The sequence below is a fragment of the Gymnoscopelus microlampas genome (assembly GCF_963454915.1).
Source record: "Gymnoscopelus microlampas genome assembly, chromosome: 12".
In the NCBI taxonomy this organism is placed as follows: Eukaryota; Metazoa; Chordata; class Actinopteri; order Myctophiformes; family Myctophidae; genus Gymnoscopelus; species Gymnoscopelus microlampas.
Window position 1 is genome coordinate 11,986,443 of NC_139949.1, and position 20,586 is coordinate 12,007,028.

Genomic DNA, 20,586 nt, shown 5'->3' on the forward strand with positions numbered 1-20,586 from the left:
CTCATTTACAGTTCAACGTGCCTCAGCTGAGACTGCTGATGTTTAATTATAAATGACTTCAACTTAGCTGCTAATTAGGAGAGACAAATGGCCCTATCCTTGCCAACAAAAATAAGTCAAGAAGTTGAGAAATCATTTCTAGTGTGCCACATGATGACAATTTCATTACCACAAAAGTTTTGAAAATACATTTGAAAATAACTTTGAACTCATTCAGTGCCAAGTAAATAAATAAATAATTGCCAATAGTGCCAGCGATTTTTCGTTTTTCTTACCGTTTCAAGTAGTCACCGAATATTTATCTCCAGTATGATCGATCCCCCGATCGCTGCTAAACACGGAGGGTTTCACAGTGCTTCCGCGAAAATAATTGTAGGCCCTTGAATATAGCATGTCTCGTCAAGAGTAAAACCAGGGAGGCGAGATACAGGCGTTTTTCCAAATGGAATAACAAGGAAGTAAATGGTGGAGGAAATCTTGAGATCGTGTGATCTCCTGGTTCTGTTTGTCTGAGAGTGAAATGGTGGCTCATAGGGCGCCATCTAGCGTAAACACTGAAAACACGGTTTGGACATGTAAGACGTCATTGGCACTCTGGGCTTTGGAAAAAATGGACGTGTTACACGTCAATGGCACTGAATGAGTTAATATCTGACACACTGTTCACTATTGATATACTGATCAGCCAGATCACGAGGACATTTTACATCCTTGCAGCAGCATAGACATAAAATAGTGCTAGTCAATGGGTAAAGGTCCTCATTTGTGTATTCAAGCACACCTGTGGAGCTGGCTTTTCCAACACTGTCTCACTCCCACAAGTCATATTGTGACTTATTGACCTTAATGTCAAACAGTGACTTGAAGGGAGTACCCTTTCTGTCAAACGGTGCCTTCCCGGGCACTTCTGCACTCCAGGAATGTGGAAGTCCAGTTCTCAGACCCAAGCCGGTCCGGCAAAAAAAAACAGTTAAAACGACAGAGGCACCGTCTCAAGCGGACTTGAGCCAAGGGAGGCACCACCGAGCGAGCTTAGACGAGCGAGTCGCCGTGCCAAACTTTGCGAAGTCCGCTTGAGCCGACTCAGCGTCGCCCGACTTATGTCAGAATCGTAACTCATATTCCCCAAAAGTCAACATCATCAACGTGTGCCTTATTTGTCCCCCCCACACACACACTTCAAGTCACAGTTTGACGTTTGGTCTCTATATGCCTTTTGGGGGTGAGAAAGCGTTGGCTTTTCCCAGTGTAAACAAAGAAAGCACATAGTAATAATTTGACACAGTCACTCTCTGGGTTAAATATGAATCTGGAGATGCAGATAACATCTAAAACAAAACAGTTGTGGCTGTAGGCAATGAGCAGTGAATGTCCAGACTTTAACAAAGATAACATAGAAAACAACAAACATACATTTTACGGCATAGACATTAAGAATATAATTATCTAAGAGCCTTCAGTCATTGCTAGTGTGTACTAATTCCTTCCCATTTGTGTGAAACCCACTTTGTTCCACACGTCTCCAGCCACCTCAAGCATACTTTATGTACATTGCGATGCTTCAGTAGATTAAGTGTGTTTGCGTGACTGACCTAATTAGCAGTGGTAATTTATCTCAATTCAACTCAGTTTAGTTGTCATAACTGCAGTCCAAACCGACAATTACAGCCAAACAGTCAACACCCTGATAGAACCCATGCTGTGATAGCAAATTGGACAAAGTCGAATGAAACAGACTTACCTTCCACTGCTTTCTGGAGAGCTGCAGGAGGGCAAAGAAAAATACAAAACAGTGTGTTAATTGCAAGAGTAGAATAGAATGTTAACCAGTTATTTTATACGTTCAACTTACCCCATTAAAACCGGGAAAGCGTCTGTGTCCTTTTAGATTTATTTGGCTATTGTTTTTAAATAGGGATTTTTTTTTTGCAAATCTTTGAATATATATATATATATATATATATATATATATATATATATATATATATATATATATATATATATATATATATATATATATATATATATATATATATATTATTTTTTTAAATATACATATACATATATTTTTTTTAAATATATATATAACATTTTAAACTCAAATCTTTGCTTCTGGGGGTCCCTGGAACAAAATATTTTGAGATGGGGGGGTCCGCGGCCAAATACATATCATTTTAGGGGTCCTTGACATGAACAAGAATGAAAAAGTATTTTTAAGAGTCGGCCTCAGGTCTTAATGGGTTAAGATAAGAATGAAAAAAATAGCAAATAGCTGATCTACAAGCTCACATTTGTTTTTAACGTTTGTAGATCTGCTATTTTTGCTATTTTTATTTGTTGAAAAGAGTTTTTTGTTTTTAAGAAATTGCCTATAATGACATTCCTAAAATAGATCAAATCATCACAACAACCATAAATGTATTTCAGGGTTTATAACGCTGGCAATGTGGCATTGGGGCAGTATTATCCATGGTATATAATCCATGTCTTTTAACATTATTGTTTATATGACCGTCTCTTTTTCTTTCAATTCCTAGTATGAAGAAAGTTTGTTTTTGCAGGCTGGCCACGTTTATAAAGTACTTGATATGACACGGTAACAGTGACGGAATGAATGCGCACAGAGAGCGTGCAGTGTACTTTCCGTTCTGTGTGTGTATGTGGAATGACTGTGTGTGTTTATACTTCAAAGCAGATAAAATGGAAAACTCCAGTCCGAATTCATTACCTACAGAGCTTTTGGCTTTATAGCCCCAAACCCAGCATGATTTCAGTATAATTGTCAATGTTTTGTTCAATTTGCTTGCTGTCTACCGCTGCAGGGCGGAGGCTGGCCGGATGCGGCATACACACCCAGAAATACACCCCCCCCCCCCCCCCACCCGAAATCCCCCCTCCCTGTTTGTTTACAAACATTCTTATTTGGTCAGGTTTAAAGCAGTAAACTTGTATCATAGTTGCTATCGGTCAAGCACTGCATCTCATCACTGCATGCCCAAGGTTAAGTTCATGAAAAACTAAGTATACACACACATTTTTTAGGTTTTGCCAAAGACCTCAGGAAAAACAACCAAAAAAGACATTCAACGATTCTACATGCACACACATTTAACCTTTAAATCCTGTATATATATACACTTTGCTGACCGATCTCCCCCATAGGTCTTTACTTGGCCCCTTGGTGTAGACTAGAACAAAAAAGGTCTACACCAAGTCTCTTCGCTTATTATGACATGGCCAGAATAGGGGCGCTAAAGTGTGGGATTTTAAGTCCTCCTCCAGACGCATTTTAAAGGAGCTACACCATGAATTTAAAAAATAATAATAATATTTGATATCATATTGTTTATGTCCCTCAAACGTTTTTCAAAAGGTTTGAGCCTAAATCAAGCCTCAGATATACTCATTCCAACTAACTTCTCTCTGGCTTATAAAGCACTTTCACCTGCAATACCACAGATAGCCTATGAAAGCCTGCATGCTCGAAGTCGGGTATTTGTTGGAACAGAAGAGAGGTGGGGGAGACCAAAAACACACAAAAATGAAGAAAAAGTTAAAATTCATGGTGTAGACCCTTTAATGTAAAAACACCTCTACCATGTTTAACATGGTTTACCCAAGTAAAAAGTAATAACCTAATAATAATATTAAAACATGCAAAAGTCACAGGCCTCGCCCACCACTGCTACTCAGAAAAGTGTCTAATTGTCCATGGACCATGGTTCAGGTTTGCCTGATTGGTGACATCACAGCCGTCTCTGTTTTAGAGAAGCTCCCAACCTCCGGCGGAAGAATGAACTTTAGAAAGAACCCATTTCTGAGTAGAGGGGGACTTTAACCCCTTAAGACCGGGAACTGCATCTGTGTAACCACTTTAACCATTATTTTATACTTTGGCTATTCAAAAATAGCAGATATACAAGCTCATAGCGCGGCACCGAGTGTCGAGCTACGAGCTTGTAGATCTGCTGTTTTTGAATAATCGTGAAAATGTGTGCAAATCTTTGAATATATTCTTTTAAACCGAACATTTTTAACTCAATATCTTTGCTTCTGGGGGTCCCTGGAACAACATATTTTGAGATGGGGGTCCGCGGCCAAATACATATAATTTTGGGGGTCCTTGACATGAGAAAGTCTGAGAAACACTGATATTATAGCAACATAAGTGTTTCAGAAAACTGTTAGGATTTAGAAGACATTTGTAGAATCTTATCTCAGGTCTTAATGGGTTAAAGAGTTAAAAGAAAAAGCTGAGACACAGAAAGCCAGGTCTGATTTAAAACAAAATGTGCTAGACTGTTTGCATAGACTCCCAGTGTAAGAAAGTCTTGAACCACATGAACCCTATCATCTCTATTCTGGGCATGTCATAATGGGCAAAGAGATTTGGTGTAGGTGATAAAAAAGGAGGGGGCCAAGTAGACTCCTGGTGGACCGCGGCCAATGAAGAATATAGGGTATTTAAGTAGTTAACTCTGTGGCAGAGCTAGAGCTTATGAGAGTGTGACAATACAATGGACATGTCTTTGTGAGTGCCTTTGTGAGTGACCTTAATGTGTCATTATGATTTCAGAAGTGGGACTGTGAAGAACAATACAAAAATGACCCGCACACTGCCTAACCTGCACGGTACGGAAGAACATCTTTATTAGGAATGCAACGTTTTGGTCACAAAAAGACCTTCCTCAGGCATCTGGGGAAGTGGAACTGTATCAAATCGTGTGATAAAGATACCAGACGCCCTCCTGTGCAGATATCAGAGAGTGAGGTGGCCTGTTGCCTCTCACACTTTAAGCCCCATTAACAACCGTTTAAGACAGCCAAAAACTGGCTAAAACAGACTCTTTAATAATAGAAAGATTTTATTATTTTTCAAAAGATCTAAGTAACAGCTTGGCTATTTCGGAGTCCTGGGGCCAATGCAGGGAAAAAAAAAAAACATCACTTACTATAACAGCAGGGTTTAAGGGGCCTTAAATTAGCCTACTTCAGTCTAACACGGTCAATACTTCTTCTGTACCAAACAAGTGGAACCATTGTTTGGATTGACAACATAAGTGGACACCATATGCACTTATTAAGCAAAACCATCTATAAAGGTTATGTCTGGGTGGCGTAGAGTTAACCTAAAATACTTGCCCAATGCCCACCACCACAGAGGCCGTGGCATGAACACAATGGTACTGTAGTGTTTGCAGGTGGAATATCTATAGTCGCTACCCTATTGAACCCTACTGGTTGTCAGGGCATCCGTTTATGGAGGGGTGATCTGGTGACATCGTTTTTAGTGGAGGGGGAGATAGTGTGAATCGCTATCTCCCCCAGAGTGGGATGTGTTGTGAGCTTGCAGAACTGCTACTTTTGCAAACTGTGAAACGTTTCGAATTATCTGGAACATTTTCGCCTATAATGACATGCACAAAAAAGGGACGCCAGGTTGAAAGTGGTTAATTGGCAGAGACTAAATTCAGATATCGCTAAATAGAGCCTCCGCTTGATTACAGCCTGGCCAATGATAGCTTAGCAACCATTGCCCTCAGACATTGTTGTTTTTCAACTGGAGTCGATGTGGTCGCTTCGTGACTGAACACTGGTTTATGCGGCTTTTGAGGAGAAAATGGTCTAATATGTGCATGGTGATCATGCGTCACTAGTACTGAGAGGCTGCACTTTTCTTTTCTTATTTTTTCTTTTCCCCAAACAAAACAGAGCAAAATGTCTCCCGTGGATCAAGCAGTGTGCCAGCCCACGCTATCAGCTCAATGTAGAGACAGGCTCTGTGCCAGCTTAAGTTGATGAAGGGGGCGCCTGAAAAGGGGACGTAACTTTTTTCGTAGGGCACAACTTTTTAGAGTTTATACTCCGACTAAACCCCCTGAGCCATTGTCATGACATGACAGCGGCTTAAACCCCCTGAGCCATTGTCACGACATGACAGCGGGTTAAACCCCCTGAGCCATTGTCACGACATGACAGCGGGTTAAACCACCAGGGACATTAAGAGGGTTAATATCTTTTTGCTACCTTTATTGTGATGTTTCTTAGTGAATCAGAGGAAGGGTGTAGTCTCAGCCAATCACAGTGATGGGGGCAGTGGGTGCGGGTTTAAACCAGAGTTTTCCAGCTCAATGTTTCATCTCCACAGAGTGTGCCTTTGTCCCCGCAGGCTATGGGATCTAAACTCCAAGATGTAAACACACAAACTGCAACAAGGCAGTGCTGAATCGTGTTTATGTTCCTGCATTGCCTGCATCTCGCCTCAAATGTTTTTTTCATTGTATGTACAATGTGTTTTGTGTGTATAAAACATAATAGTGTACTACTGTATTTCGACATTGTTTGTAACGCTACATCCACCGTGTTTGTTCCATTCAACAGGGTAGCACAGCCTGTGTCTCCATTTAATTAATTAGCACGTACCGATGTGGTCAAGCAGTACATGTTTGTTTGACAGGTAATTAAGAATGTACTTTTGGGTGGATACTTGTTTAAACCCGCAAGGCTATAGTCACTTAAAGGTAGGGTAAGTGATATTTTTTGGTTAAAACAAAAAGTATTTTGTTAAAAGGTTAGAATACTATATTCTGATAGTAATCATTGCTATAGAGTGTTTTTTCAGTAACAGATGTCTCCCTGTCTCTCCAGCTCTTTAATAAACAGAAAATAATTTTTTCGGTAGGTGTCAAAATTTCAGCCAATCAGGAGAAAGTACCCATTTTTAAGCTTAATTTGTATAGTGTTCCAGTTCCAATTTTGTCTGCTCATTTCTTAGTGTCATCACTTCCAATTTCACTTGTTTAATCTGTATCCTGATTGAGTTCTCTGTCCTGGTTGGATAAAATTGGAAATTAAACTGAAACTGAAACGAAAATGAATTTTCTGTTTAATAAAGAGGTGGAGAGACAAGGAGACTCCTTTTACTGAACAAACACTCTATAGCAATGAGTACTATCAGAATATAGAGCTATTTAACACTTATTTTAACCAAAGCAAATCACTTACCCTACCTTTAAATTACGAAATCAAAAACACAGAGCCTAGATGTCACTTTTCGTTCATGATGTAGGCTACTACACAGACGCTCAACACACACTCATGTCTCTGATGTTGTAATACCCATATGCACTGTTGATAAATAATGGACAATAATACTAGCTTAGATCAGCTTTCCATGGTTATTAGGATTTAGAATTTATAAAGCAGTCATATCCCAAATTGAATGAGCACACGCTATTATTCATGAAGAAATAACACATTTTCCTACTAAAGTTGTTTTATTCTGTTTCTGTAAATCGACTTTGAGTTCCTAGAAAAGCGCTATACAAATTGTACGTATTTATTATTATTATTATTACTATAGGCCTTGTTCCAAATGTCCTGCTTTAACTAATCACCATGGCCTCCAAGCTACAGTACCAGTTAAATATGACCCAGTCGGTCTACACAGCCACCGGCAATATCACTCTCTGTTCAGTACACTCTAAATGTTCTGTGTGCGACACTTCTTATATTGTTAAGGTAGTTGGAGAGGGTGAAATTAGCTAATGGTGCAGAGCAACAACAAGAGTACATACTATCTCTCTTGTTTTAATTCTTTGGCAGGCGCACCAAAAGCAATACTAGCTGTATATAGGTAATCTTTCAGAGCGCATCATGAATAGGCCAATTAATATAATTTATGTTTATTCCCCAATTACAGCAAGCCAGATTTAATAAAAAGTAGCTTAAGAATTCTTTTCATTCACCAGCTACAGTACGAACAACAGAGTTATGTCAAAGCGTTCCTCTTCCTGGCTTTATTTACCGTTTTAGCTGCAATTAAAATTGCCTGCTTCTGTCTCTTTCTGTTGACATTCGGGGGGAGTAGGCGGGTACTAACTAATGACTAATGCTTCTTCTAAACATTGTGCTTTATGGTCTCACAGCACAATGTTACATAGGATTCATTTTATCTTATTTATTTATTTATATCCGTACAGTGTCTACTGTCTATCACTTCTGTCTGTCATCTTCTCTGTGGCTGCCTGCAGCTTCACTTTCCGTGTCGTTGCGACTGCAAGTTGTGCAACTTCCACCATGTGGAATGTTACAATGTCATGTCAAAAATGCCATTGCGAATAGTTGTTTATCAGTTCACTCACTGCACTACTGTAGTACTGTACAAGGCCAAAAAACAAACAAACAAAATAAAACTATTAGGCTATAACTAATTAAACTGGTTTTCAGGACAGGATTCAGACAGACCCTTTTTTTTTAAAGTCTGGTCGCCATAGAGAGGGGTGAAAACATACATATTAATTTGCCTACAGTATATAACCTATATGAAAGCTGTTAAAAAACGGCGAATAGTTGTTTATCAGTTCACTCACTGCACTACTGTAGTACTGTACAAGGCCAAAAAACAAACAAACAAAATAAAACAATTAGGCTATAACTAATTAAACTGGTTTTCAGGACAGGATTCAGACAGACCCTTTTTTTTAAAAGTCTGGTCGCCATAGAGAGGGGTGAAAACATACATATTAATTTGCCTACAGTATATAACCTATATGAAAGCTGTTAAAAAACGGTTAACTTTTGCCACCCGATATCATGTAAGGAAGGTCTCTCTCTCTCTCTCTCTCTCTCTCTCTCTCTCTCTCTCTCTCTCTCTCTCTCTCTCTCTCTCTCTCTCTCTCTCTCTCTCTCTCTCTCTCTCTCTCTCTCTCTCTCTCTCTCTCTCTCTCTCTCTCTCTCTCTCTCTCTCTCTCTCTCTCTCTCTCTCTCTCTCTCTCTCTCTCTCTCTCTCTCTCTCTCTCTCTCTCTCTCTCTCTCTCTCTCAGGGGCAAATCAAATTCTGCTTAGGGCTGCAAAAAGCCTGGCGCCGGCCTTGGTCTGGGGTTGTAGTCCCCCTTTAGATAATGGACCTGATGAACTTTATAATCTTCACCAATATGTACAAAACTGCTTCATAACAACAATTTTGGTCTAATACATTATATATATTTGTTTTACATGCATAGATTATCAACTGCAATGTAATGTTCATCTACAATTCTTAAGCTAAAATGAAGCTAAAATGTAATGTAACTTTTACTCAAGTACATTTTGAATTCCGGACTTTTACTTGTAAGAGAGTATGTTTACATTGCAGTATTGATACTTTTACTTAAGCAAGAAAATTGAGTACTTTTTCCACCTCTGGCTACAGGAATGCTAATCCTCTCCGAGCAGGACGTGCGGAGGGTGCAGAAAGGGTGAACATCAGGAAAGCGTGACAAATAATGCTTCTCCATTCTTGACTTAGCATTTCCTGGATTCACACAGATATGATACAGATTTGTGTTTGGATGATGTGATTTGACTCATAAGATATGAGTTAAACCCAGCTCAAAACTAATGGAGTTTAAAACTCTTAAACACTTTGGAAATCTGGTTGCATTACACACTACAGGTTAATCTTACAGGATTATCTTCTCTATAAATTTAAACAGGCACACACTACAAGTTTAAAATGGTGGAACATCACACACTACAAGATTTTATTAAGATCACCATGCTTAGCTGAGCAATACAGCTACCTCGCGTGATCTCGTCTCACGCGATCACATGCCAAAGCAGCCTTTAGCCGCGATAGCTTTTGTAATCCACTCAGGTTGTAGACCTACCTATTTAATTAAGACCGGGAACGCATCATCTGTGTGTAATTTTTTGATTTCTTTGGCTATTCAAAAATAGCAGATATACAAGCTCATATGAGCTTGTAGATCTGCTATTTTTGAAAAATCGTGAAAATTTGTAGCAAAATCTTGGATTATATATTTTTTAAAGCGAACTTTTGTAAAATATTTAGTTCCAGGAACCCCCAGAAGCAAAGTCGGCACTCGGTGCCGCGCTGTGAGCTTGTATATCTGCTATTTTTGAATAGCCCGAAATCTAAAAATGGCACATAGATGCGTTCCCGGTCTTAAAGAGTTCACAAAAAAACACAAGAGAGTCATTTGAAGAGTCCAATGCCTCTTTTTACTATATTTTCCACTATATTCCCAGTGGAGGAAAAGACTCTTTCTGATCGCACTGAGGATCCAGGGATGGTGAGATTTTGCCAATGTTAGGGTATCTCCTAGAGCCTGAGGTTTTCCACCACGTGAACCGATTTTGTAGAGCAGGTATTGGAGCCTCTTGTTCGTACAGCACATCAACATCTCTTTTTGAAGGAGCAGAGTGTTTGTCCTAGTCTGGCCTGTTTGTGCAATGCATGTCCCTGAAGAGATCCCCCATCGCAGCTAGAGTAGTTTTCCCAGTGGATTACTGATCACAGGGTTTGTCCGGTACCGGGCTTGGTCTCCTGCCACGCTCTGTTTCATCTCCTCCATTTTGCCCCTCTTTTAATTTAAGCCTGGATCCAGGTTGCTCGCTTTGTTCAGTTAGCATAAATGGCCTTTTCCTCGCTATACCGCTTCTCCAGGTGCGCAATGGTCTTTGTCTTCCTCTCTGTCAATGTGGGTGGTTCTAGATCATCTGGCGTCATGGTCAGCGGTGTGCTCCTTCCATTCCGACATCTCGCCACTCCGACTAGTGGCTTCCGCGTGCGGTTAGGGTTAGGGTTAGGGTTAGGTATAGGGTTCGTTAACGTCGGAAAGGCGACATGTCGGAAAGGCGACATGTAACCATGGTCAGCTGAGAGCAGAACAGGTTTTAACGGCAGTACAGCCGATGCAGTTGGACAAATTTCTTCTGTTGTCACCGTGAAAGGTTTAAGAACCTTTTGTAAAAAGAAAATGGCCTATGCATTAATATTATGACATTTGTATACCGTGACTTAGCATTAGGGCCACTATTCTACCTATTTTTAGAGACTCATGGCTTTTCATACAATCTGTGCTCCCCTTTTCCATGGCGACCATTCACTTGTTCTTCAAATATAAATAAATATTTCTCAAATATAACAGCTGACACAGCTGCTTGCTGCCCCGATAGTCCGATCCCCTGCAGATCATGTCACGAGTGCCGTTCCAACGCATCGGACAGCCGTTGATCAGCTTCTCTTGTTTTCAATCGCAGCAGTTCTTCTTTATCCTGTGGGAGGTAGCTGTCGGTGGTAGATTTGCTGAAATGTGTTGCCGCCACTTTCAGCCTGCTCATGGGGGTTTCAATGGTTCTGACCCCAAGCCCTTTTTACACACTGCCAAGTTGATGGTGTGTGCCACACATGATATAATCACGGTACGGAGACGTCTTCCACTGCATTGACATCATTTCTACCATTGTCGTCTGTAATGGTAATCACAGATTTCCTTTTTATGCCGTAGTACATTGGTTCTCAAAGTGGGGTCCGGGGACCCCCAGGGGTACTTGAGAGGGTCCCCAGCTAGATGATGGACAGGAACCAAATGGACCCTTATGGGTCTGTAACTCTGAGAGTGTACAAATGGAACCAAATGGACCCTAACGGGTCCATTTGGTTCCATTTGTACACTCTCAGAGTTAAATTAACATTGGTTTTACAATGTGAATTGGGGTCCCAGAGGTATAAATGCAATTAAATGGGGGTCCGTAGCCTAATGCATGTCAAACTGGGGGTCCTTGAAATTAAAATGGTTGAGAATCACTGCTAGAGAGCCGTAAAAACCTTCTCTTATTGGGGTCCCTGGCTAATATTTTCAAATGGGGGTCCGCGGGGTAATAAGTGTCAATTAGGGGGTCCTTGACATGAAAAAGTTTGAGAACCACTGCCGTAGTAGTAGACATCCAAAATGCCTTGAATGCATTTTCTGCCGTCTGGCTTTCCCTGTCTTGTTTCAGTACATACTGTAGTTGTGCATTTCCCAATCATCTGAAATCCAGTGGGATTGTAACTGCTATATAGGCTGTTGTTGCTAGCGAGGTCCACCTCTCCATTTAAGAGCCACATATTTGTCTTGTGATTTGTCGAGGGATTCCTTTATTTCGTCTGAGGTGCCGTCGTACAGTTGTGCAGTTCTACAAGCACACAGTACCTTGGCTCCAATTCCCGACAGAACTCTCTGAAGCCCGTCCCCTCAATTATACCGATCGGCCTCATGTCCTTGCATGTGAATGAAGGTTTTTAGTGCAAGCCTCTTGTCGTACTGCAGATAGCGAGCTTGTCACGGCCCGGTGTAAAATATGAGTCCAAACGTGCTTGTTTTGGTGGCGCTCCGGACACTGCACCATGCTCATTTTGGTTGGACATTTTCAAAATGAGGCTTCATGTTTGTTGTTGTGGAATGGTAGGATAACTGTAGCAACTTTATCTCCAAGTTCCACAACTTTGCTGTTTACTGACAGAACCCGAAGTGGTTGAGGCGCTTTTTAGATTGCCTCGACTGAATATCACTTTGTCTATTTTGGTCAACTGTGACCTGTCTGCCTCTGCATGGATCGCCCGCGTTTCAGTTTTAATCATTTAAAGTAATGTGTGACTTCTCCTGTGTTATTTATTCTGTGCAGCAGCCCTCTGCAAGACAGTCTCTAACTGTCAGCCATATGGTCGGAAGAAGGTAACGGTGCTGCTGGTGCTATTGGTTATAGGGGCTCAGAGTCTGGGAACTTACGAGCACCGACTCTTTAAATCAGGGGTGATGCAACTTTGATGATGGAGAGGGCCACTATATTTCCACACTCACTCCAGAGGGCCACATTGCATATACTGTCGGGAAGACACCTAACTTTTTTTGTACCTCGCCATTCTATTTCACTCAAAAGTAGCAAAAATAGCCGATCTACAAGCTCATAATGCGTCGCAGCGCAGCGCTATTTTGTTTGTTTTGTTGCTATTTTTTAATTGGAATCCTGAAAAGTAACATTTGTATTTAATTTCAAATGCATTTAGTTATACTTATGTTAACTCATTTTCTGCCAATCACGCATAAATGCGATCTATTAAATAGCGCACTTGGCCGCCAAGATCGCATAAATGCGTTCTATTGAAAAAATTGAAAAAAAATTGCTCCTTGGTCTTTGACCCAAAGACCAAGGAGATATGATTTTTCGAAGGAAAAGACTCCCATCCACTTCCTTGTTAACGTAAAACTTAAAAATGATGTATCTCGGCTCCTGAGTACTTTTGAAATTTCAATGAAAAATATCTGGCAGACAACAGCAAAAAATCGGAAATAACTCTGGCAGGTGAAGTGTTAAAGGTAGGGTAAGTGATATTTTGTTAAAAGGTTAAAGCACTATATTCTGATAGTAATCATTGCTATAAAGTGTTTGTTCAGTCACAGGACTCTCCCCGTCTCTCCAGCTCTTTAATAAACAGAAAATACATTTTCCGGTAGGTGTCAAAATCTTAGCCAGTCAGGAGAAAGTACCCATTTTTAGCTTCATTTTTATAGTGTTCCAGTTCCAATTTTGCCTGCTCATTTCTTAGTGTAATAATCACTTCCAATTTCACTTGTTTAATATATATCCTGATTGAGTTCTCTATCCTGATTGGATAAAATTGGAAATGAAACTGAAACTGAAACAAAAATGCATTTTCTGTTTTATAAAGAGCTGGAGAGACAAGGAGACTCCTTTAACTGAACAAACACTATAGCAATGAGTACGATCAGAATTTAGAGCTATTTAACACTTATTTTAGCCCACTTATTTTAAAGAAAATCACTTACCCTACCTTTAAAGGAGACACACCATGAATTTAAAAAAAATATTTGATATTTAATATCATATGGTGTATGTCCCTCAAACCATTTTCAAAAGGTTTGAGCCTAAATCAACACTCAGATATACTCATCCCAAGTCAATTCTCTCAGGCTTATAAAGCACTTTCAGCTGCAATACCAAAACGTCCAGTTGGCTAGGGGGGTGCTGTACTGCGGTACTGAGCAATTCTGTCTGTCAAAATACATGGGCAGAAAGTTTGGTGAGGTAAGCAAACTTGCCATTCTGAGATGGCCTGTTCAGACACGCCCATTCTGAAAATCTCTGAAATGAGAATGAATGACTGAATGTTAAAAGAAAATATTTTTTGGGGTACAAGAGACACTGGGGAGCCAAAAAAAGAAAAAAAAAAGAAAAAAAAAGTGAAATTCATGGTGTGTCTCCTTTAACTTTATGAACTTAAATACAAATACATTGGTCAGTCATTAAGCTACTATTATAGACTGAAGTAATTAAAGCGGGTCATGTTTACATGTTTGGAGTTGCAACAGCTGAAATCATTCAATAACGGAATATCAATATTCCGTTATTAATATTCCTGCGGGCCGCGGGCCGCCAGTTGCCCATGTATTTTAATGAATGAATTAATATTTTAATCTTAATTTCTACAGTGGTATATTTCTTTATTTTTTATATTCAAATATATGTATATTCATTATGGAATATTCATTGACAGCCATATGTAACATAGTACCATCACAGACTATGATCACTTCACTAGTGAGATCACTCACTAGTGAAGGCCGGTTGACACTGTACTCTCTCATACATTGAACCGATTCTCAAAGATACAACAAAATGCATACTGTATGCCTTCAATATGAAATTAAGTTTTTACTTCAACCTTTTTGGCGGGCTTCTAGACACAATCGCATCCGTCTGGCTCCAACAGAAATCCTCTAGGGGTATAGTTTTGAAAATATTAATTATATTATTAAAGAGGTGGTGCCATGGTTTTGCACTTTTTCTGTTTTTCATGTGTCTATGAGGTTGATAGAACTTCATTAAGCCCCCTGGTGGTGTTTTTATGGTGTCTTCTCTGACTATTTAGAGTTTCTTCCTGGAGGCTGAAACCTTGAGGGTCAAACGTGCCAATAGAAAAACAGCACTTTAATGACAGTAAAATTATACCCTCCCCCTCATTATCATAACACAACAGGTATGGGCATGAGGAGGAGGAGGGACTAGGACAGGTGGTACTAAGGTGGTGGAGGAGGTGCTAAGGTGAGAACCAGGTATACTTAACTCATTAAGTGCCCAGCTTATTTATGGCAGTTTGGCTCTGAGTGCCACAGCCAAAATTCATTGTAAAAAAAAAGTGCTTAGGAGCCGAGATACTGTCTTTTTCAGTAAGAAGTTAAACAAAGAGTGAATGGAGCAGAATTTTTTTTTTTTTTTTTTTTTTTTTATGACGTCTTTTAGACGTCATGTGGCGCTCAGGGCGTCAGGCCACGTGACGTCTTAGACGTCATGTGGCACAGAATGAGTTAATGAACTGGAGGCGTGTCCACATAAAAACACAATTTTTACACTTTCTGTACACTTTTTTGAAAAAAATCTTCCTCCTAGTATAACCATAATACCTGATGATTATGTTTTAGGGGGGGGGGGATCACTGAAAATCACGGCACCCCGTCTTTAAATAATATTACAATTGGGGACAACATGACAATAGCAAAACAATTGTTTAAAAACAACACCAACACATCTACAAATAGGTCTATAAGTGGATCTTTCTATCTTTTCCACCTATATTCAGTGTCCCTGTGTGAAACATGTCCTCGATTATTACCTTCCCCTATAATGGGGACTGAAGCATTAAAATGCTTTAGTGCTGTGACTTCAAACCATGGTGTGGGAAAGAGTATTCAAAGCTTTGTAAGCAACCATTTTATCTCATCCATAGCGGGCCATCTGGATCCTCTACAGCTTGGTTATGCAGGACACAGTTAAGGACATGGGGTGGAGGGGTGTTAGAGGACATACGGTATTGGAAGTGTACTGTAGACTCGAGTCTCACCATTATTGAAAAATAATCTCTAGCCATTTGCCGCAGACCAGCATTCTGTAGAATCTTTTTCATCGATTCATTAATTCACAGATATTATACAGTATATTAACCCATTAAGACCGGGGACGCGTCTGTGTCATTTTATATTTCTTTGGCTATTCAAAAATAGCAGATATACAAGCTCATAGCGCGGCACTCGGTGCCGCGCTATGAGCTTGTAGATCTGCTATTTTTGAAAAATCGTGAAAAAATATTTTTTTATATATTTTTTAAAAACTTTTGGGGATTTAGAAAACATTTTTAGAATCGGCCTCAGGTCTTAATGGGTTAAACACTTTCAACCTGGTGTCCCTATTTTGGGCATGTCCTTGTAGGCGAAAAGAATCTAAACATTTCAAAATGTTAATTTTCGAAATTGTTGAAAAAGCAGATCTACAATCTCACAATGTGTCGAACTGCAAAACACATTATGAGTTTATAGATGGGCTATTTTTGCTTTTTGCCGTACGACAAAGTATATAGGGCTTAACCCATGAAGACTGGGAACGCATCTGTGTCATTTTTGATTTCTTTGGCTATTCAAAAATAGCAGATAAGCTTATCTGCTATTTTTGAAAAATTGCAATTTTTTTTTTTATTATATTATTTTCAAAATGTTAGGATTTAGAATTTATAATTGGCCTCAGGTCTTAATGGGTTAAGTGGTTAAGAACTTTTTAACAGATTAGCCCACGCAAGGAACATCTGAAAATAGGCTGACCCCAGGTTGAGGTACTACTTGTTACCCTCGTTAGTTTTGAGCACATGCTAAGCACTTTAATTAGTCCACCACTTATCCGATTGTTGGTCGACTAACTTACAAGTCATTTACTCCGACCTTGCAGTTTGTAAGTTGTTCTGAATAAGAACGTCTGCTAAATGCCTAAATAGTACTAAATAGTTTTTCGATTAATCAATTTGAAGTCATGGCAAATAACCAGCTTTAAGTAGAGGCACCACGCAGGAATGCCTTTTATTTCCCATATTATTGAAAATGGGGATGAGTGAAATGAGGTGGAAATACGACGCTGTAACTTTGATTAAATAACTAATTAAGTGCCTTTAATGGCTTCTTTTCTAAAAGATCAGGTGAAGGCTGAGTTGTCGTATTTCAACTTGCAAAAGACCTTCAGTCATCAATGTATTCAATTATCCAAAACATTACATTGTCACACACATGAAATGTACAAAGAATAAAGTTGGGACTGGTATCATGTGCGTAAGAACTGTAATTACTGTTCCGTGTGTTTATGAGAATGAGAATATTATCCAGATCACTCACTAGTGAAGGCTGGTTGTCTCCGCCAGGCGACATTGTTTTCACTTTCCACATGTCAAGCTAACATTGGTCAAGCCTCACGTGACACGTGACAATACGGTGAAATAGTGTGATCTGATTGGCTAGTGACGTATAGCGGCCTATAAATACATGTGTCACTTTGAAAGAGTCTTAGCCTCTTTCAAAGTGAGGTAAGACAGGAATAATCACGAAATGGCGGATACTGTAACAATTGGATAGGACACTTACACAGACAGGACAGATAGGACACTTATACAGACAGGACGGATAGGACACTTATACAGACAGGACACTTACACAGACAGGACAGATAGGACACTTACATAGACAGGACGGATAGGACACTTATACAGACAGGACGGATAGGACACTTATACAGACAGGACGGATAGGACAGTTATACAGACGGATAGGACACTTGTGTCATGTTACTTTGACACAGTAACATGTTCTATTTTTTGTAAGAATTAGAACATAAGAATTAGAACATTCCCAACATTCCCAACACAAGTCTGCTGGCGGAGACTTGTGCTCCGAGGAGCACTTTTTCTAGTTGAACACTGTATTCAGTCTTATATTCACTGCTGATATCCTACATATCTGCTACATATTATACATAGCCTGCGAGTTAGTTCAGGCAGTATATACTCGAGAGGTTACACACTGCGGTTATGCAGGCGCATACGGAGCTTACTACAATACTATTACACAGACCATACGTCATAGCTGACGTGACATCAGCTGACCAATCAGCGGGTTATTTAAGCTCACCTCAAGTCTCGGTTCATTCTCTGCTGTCATTTGTCCCCTGGTCTGTTGGTATGCAACTGTTTTCTCTCACCACCACCCCAGCACCACCAGTGGGCTCTGCTTTTGGTTCTGTTCCCCATGGGGGGGTTGTTATGTTATGGTCTGTCTATCTCCCTGCTCTTAAGACCTGAGGCGATTCTTTAAAAAAATCTAAATCATAACAGTTTTTGGAAAAAAATCTTAAAAAAATGTTTTCAAGATTTTTCAAAAATAGCAGATCTACAAGCTCATAGCGCGGCACTCGGTGCCGCGCTATGAGCTTGTATATCTGCTATTTTTGAATAGCCAAAGACATCTAAAGTGACACAGATGCGTTCCAGGTATCAATGGGTTAATGGTTAATGATGGCTGTATGATTGTGTTGAGCAGGGAGAAAATAATGTTGCAGAGCCTGAACGCCAAGATAAATTATCATATCCACACGTGTATTCACATTCATAATAAAACGTTGGTTCAACTTATTTGTGAGTTATCTGACTGAAATCCTTTCATTTCGTATACTGTCATACCATATCTTGTTTTTCTTCTTTCAGCTGATACAGGGGTCACTACAGCGGATCATTCGTTTCCGTCTGTTTCTGTTTTCTGCATCTTCCTCGGTCCCTCCAGCCACCTGCATGTCCTCTCTCACAGCATCCACAAAAACTCCTCTTTGGCCTTCATCTTGCCTGGGAGCTCCATCTTAACCCATTCAATACGGGAACTACATCGGTGTCACTTTAGATAGCGCTGCACCGAGTGCCGCGCTATGAAAAAAAAATCTTTTTTTCAATGAAATAGCAGATCTACAAGCTTGAGCTTGTATATCTGCTATTTTTGAATGGCCAAAGTATAAGATAATGGTTAACGTGGTTAACATCTAAAACGACAGATGCGTTCCCGGTCTTAATGGGGTATGAATCTCTCTCTCAATGTACCCCTCATCCCTCCTCCACACATGTCCAAAACCATCTCAACCTCGCCTCCCTTGCCCAATCCCCAAAGCCTCCAATGTAGTCATTTCTGATCTTGTCTCTCCTTGTCACTCCTAATGCAATCTGGGAACCCATGGGCAAAAAAAAAGGAAAAAAAATCGGTTGAATTTGACTCTGGTGGCACCGCCCAATGCCCTGTAGAGACCGGATGTCGGCCCGTTCACTCTCCTTCAGCCCTCCTCTTCTAGTGGTGCCTATGTTTTCATTCCTAATAAAAACAACTCTACACGTTGTAATGGGAGGTGCCGACAGATTCAGCTGCGGAGCTCTGAATCTGTCTTGAGAGATTACTCCTAATGAGAATCGCAGAATTCTTACATTTTGAACATTCAGTGGATTTTCTGTGGTCTGGGGTTTTCTGAATAATTCGGCTAAAAAAAGTGCTGGGATTGGCCCCTAGACTTTGATGTCGCAGTCCATTAATCCCGCCCCCTCTCCTCCCCGCCCCTCCTCTCCTCCTTTGGGGGGGGCGGAGCAGAACGATGATTGACAGGCAAAATCCCTCAACAGCGACACCCGCAGGCAAATCGTTTTTTTTTCCATTGCAGCTGAAAAGCCCTCAGAACACAGAGAGAGAGAAAAAAAACCTGCCATGGCTCACTGGAGTGGATCTTTCAGTTAAAACCTTTTAATACACGTTTGGAGGACCATGATAAAGACTTTTAATGTTTTGTAAATCGGAATGTCATGGAACCTTTCAATTTTGCCGCCTACAGCTCCGCCTCCTGTCTTTTTGTCAATGCCACGGTCTTAAACATCTTCCCTCTCACTAAAGATGTACTGTAGTGTGTATTCATGTAAATTAATGTATTCACTGGTGAATACACCAGTACATTTACAGTATATATTTTCTTATTAATAGAACGTACATACATTAGCTCAGTTAAGTTTACTATCAATTATGACACCTGAATTCCCCCACGAGGATGAACATATCTTATCTTAGATCTTACAAGAGAAGTAATGGTTTATATCAGTGGTCCTCAAACTTGTTTGGCTTCAGTACCCCTTTTCCCTGATTTCTGAATCTAAGTACCACCTTTACCCGAAAACAATATTTTGATAAAGACAAAACCATGCTTTGAATTATTTGATAACCCACCTTTACATATAAGAAATGGAGTTAACACTTTACAGATCAGCAGGTTCACACAACGTCTGCCAATTTCTATTCTCCACTTTCTCTCAAGTACTCCCTGAAGTACCTCTGCGTACCCCCATTAGAGAAACACTATATGATATAAACCTCCAGTAACACAGAAAGAAAGAGAATGATTCACACACAGTTATGTATGTGAGGCTGTGATGCACCAAAACATTCACATTGAAACTAGAGTCTAGCCGATGCCCGATTTTTTGGTCCAATGCTGATCCCGATTTTGGAGAGCTATAGTCCACTGATTACCGACTCCTATTTTGTCAATTTTCAATTTGCTGAAAATGTTCACCTAGAATGAAATGCCCAAATTAACTCTTTCACTGTCAAGGACGACATTTACGCCTTTTTTCCCAAAGGCTCAGCCTGCCAAGGACGACTTCAGTGAAGCGACCGTCACCCATAGGAATGCAAATTTATGTCTTTGTCTCATGGGGATATCACCTGTACTCGCCTGGCAGGTACTCAAGGGTGAAAGTGTGTCGGAACGGGCCGGTACGGCGTTCTGTTAACACATTGAGTGCCAGGGGTTTTTCAAAACAGGGTACCTCCAGTGCCTGGAATTTTAACCATTTTTGGACCTTTTTCAAGTAGTCACAAAACATTTTCAGTGATCACCGTCCTCACG

General features: G+C 40.2%; 1 protein-coding gene across 1 annotated transcript in view; it reads right to left on the bottom strand.

The window, feature by feature from the left end:
- nrxn2a (neurexin 2a) overlaps nucleotides 1–20,586 on the bottom strand; it is a gene marked incomplete at both ends in the record, with an annotated part of 214,644 nt that overhangs the window by 180,058 nt on the left and 14,000 nt on the right. Inside the window, one exon of the mRNA XM_084075179.1 lies at nucleotides 1,742–1,762. Coding sequence (XP_083931305.1) covers nucleotides 1,742–1,762 — 21 coding nt within the window. The remainder of the gene's footprint in view (nucleotides 1–1,741; nucleotides 1,763–20,586) is intronic.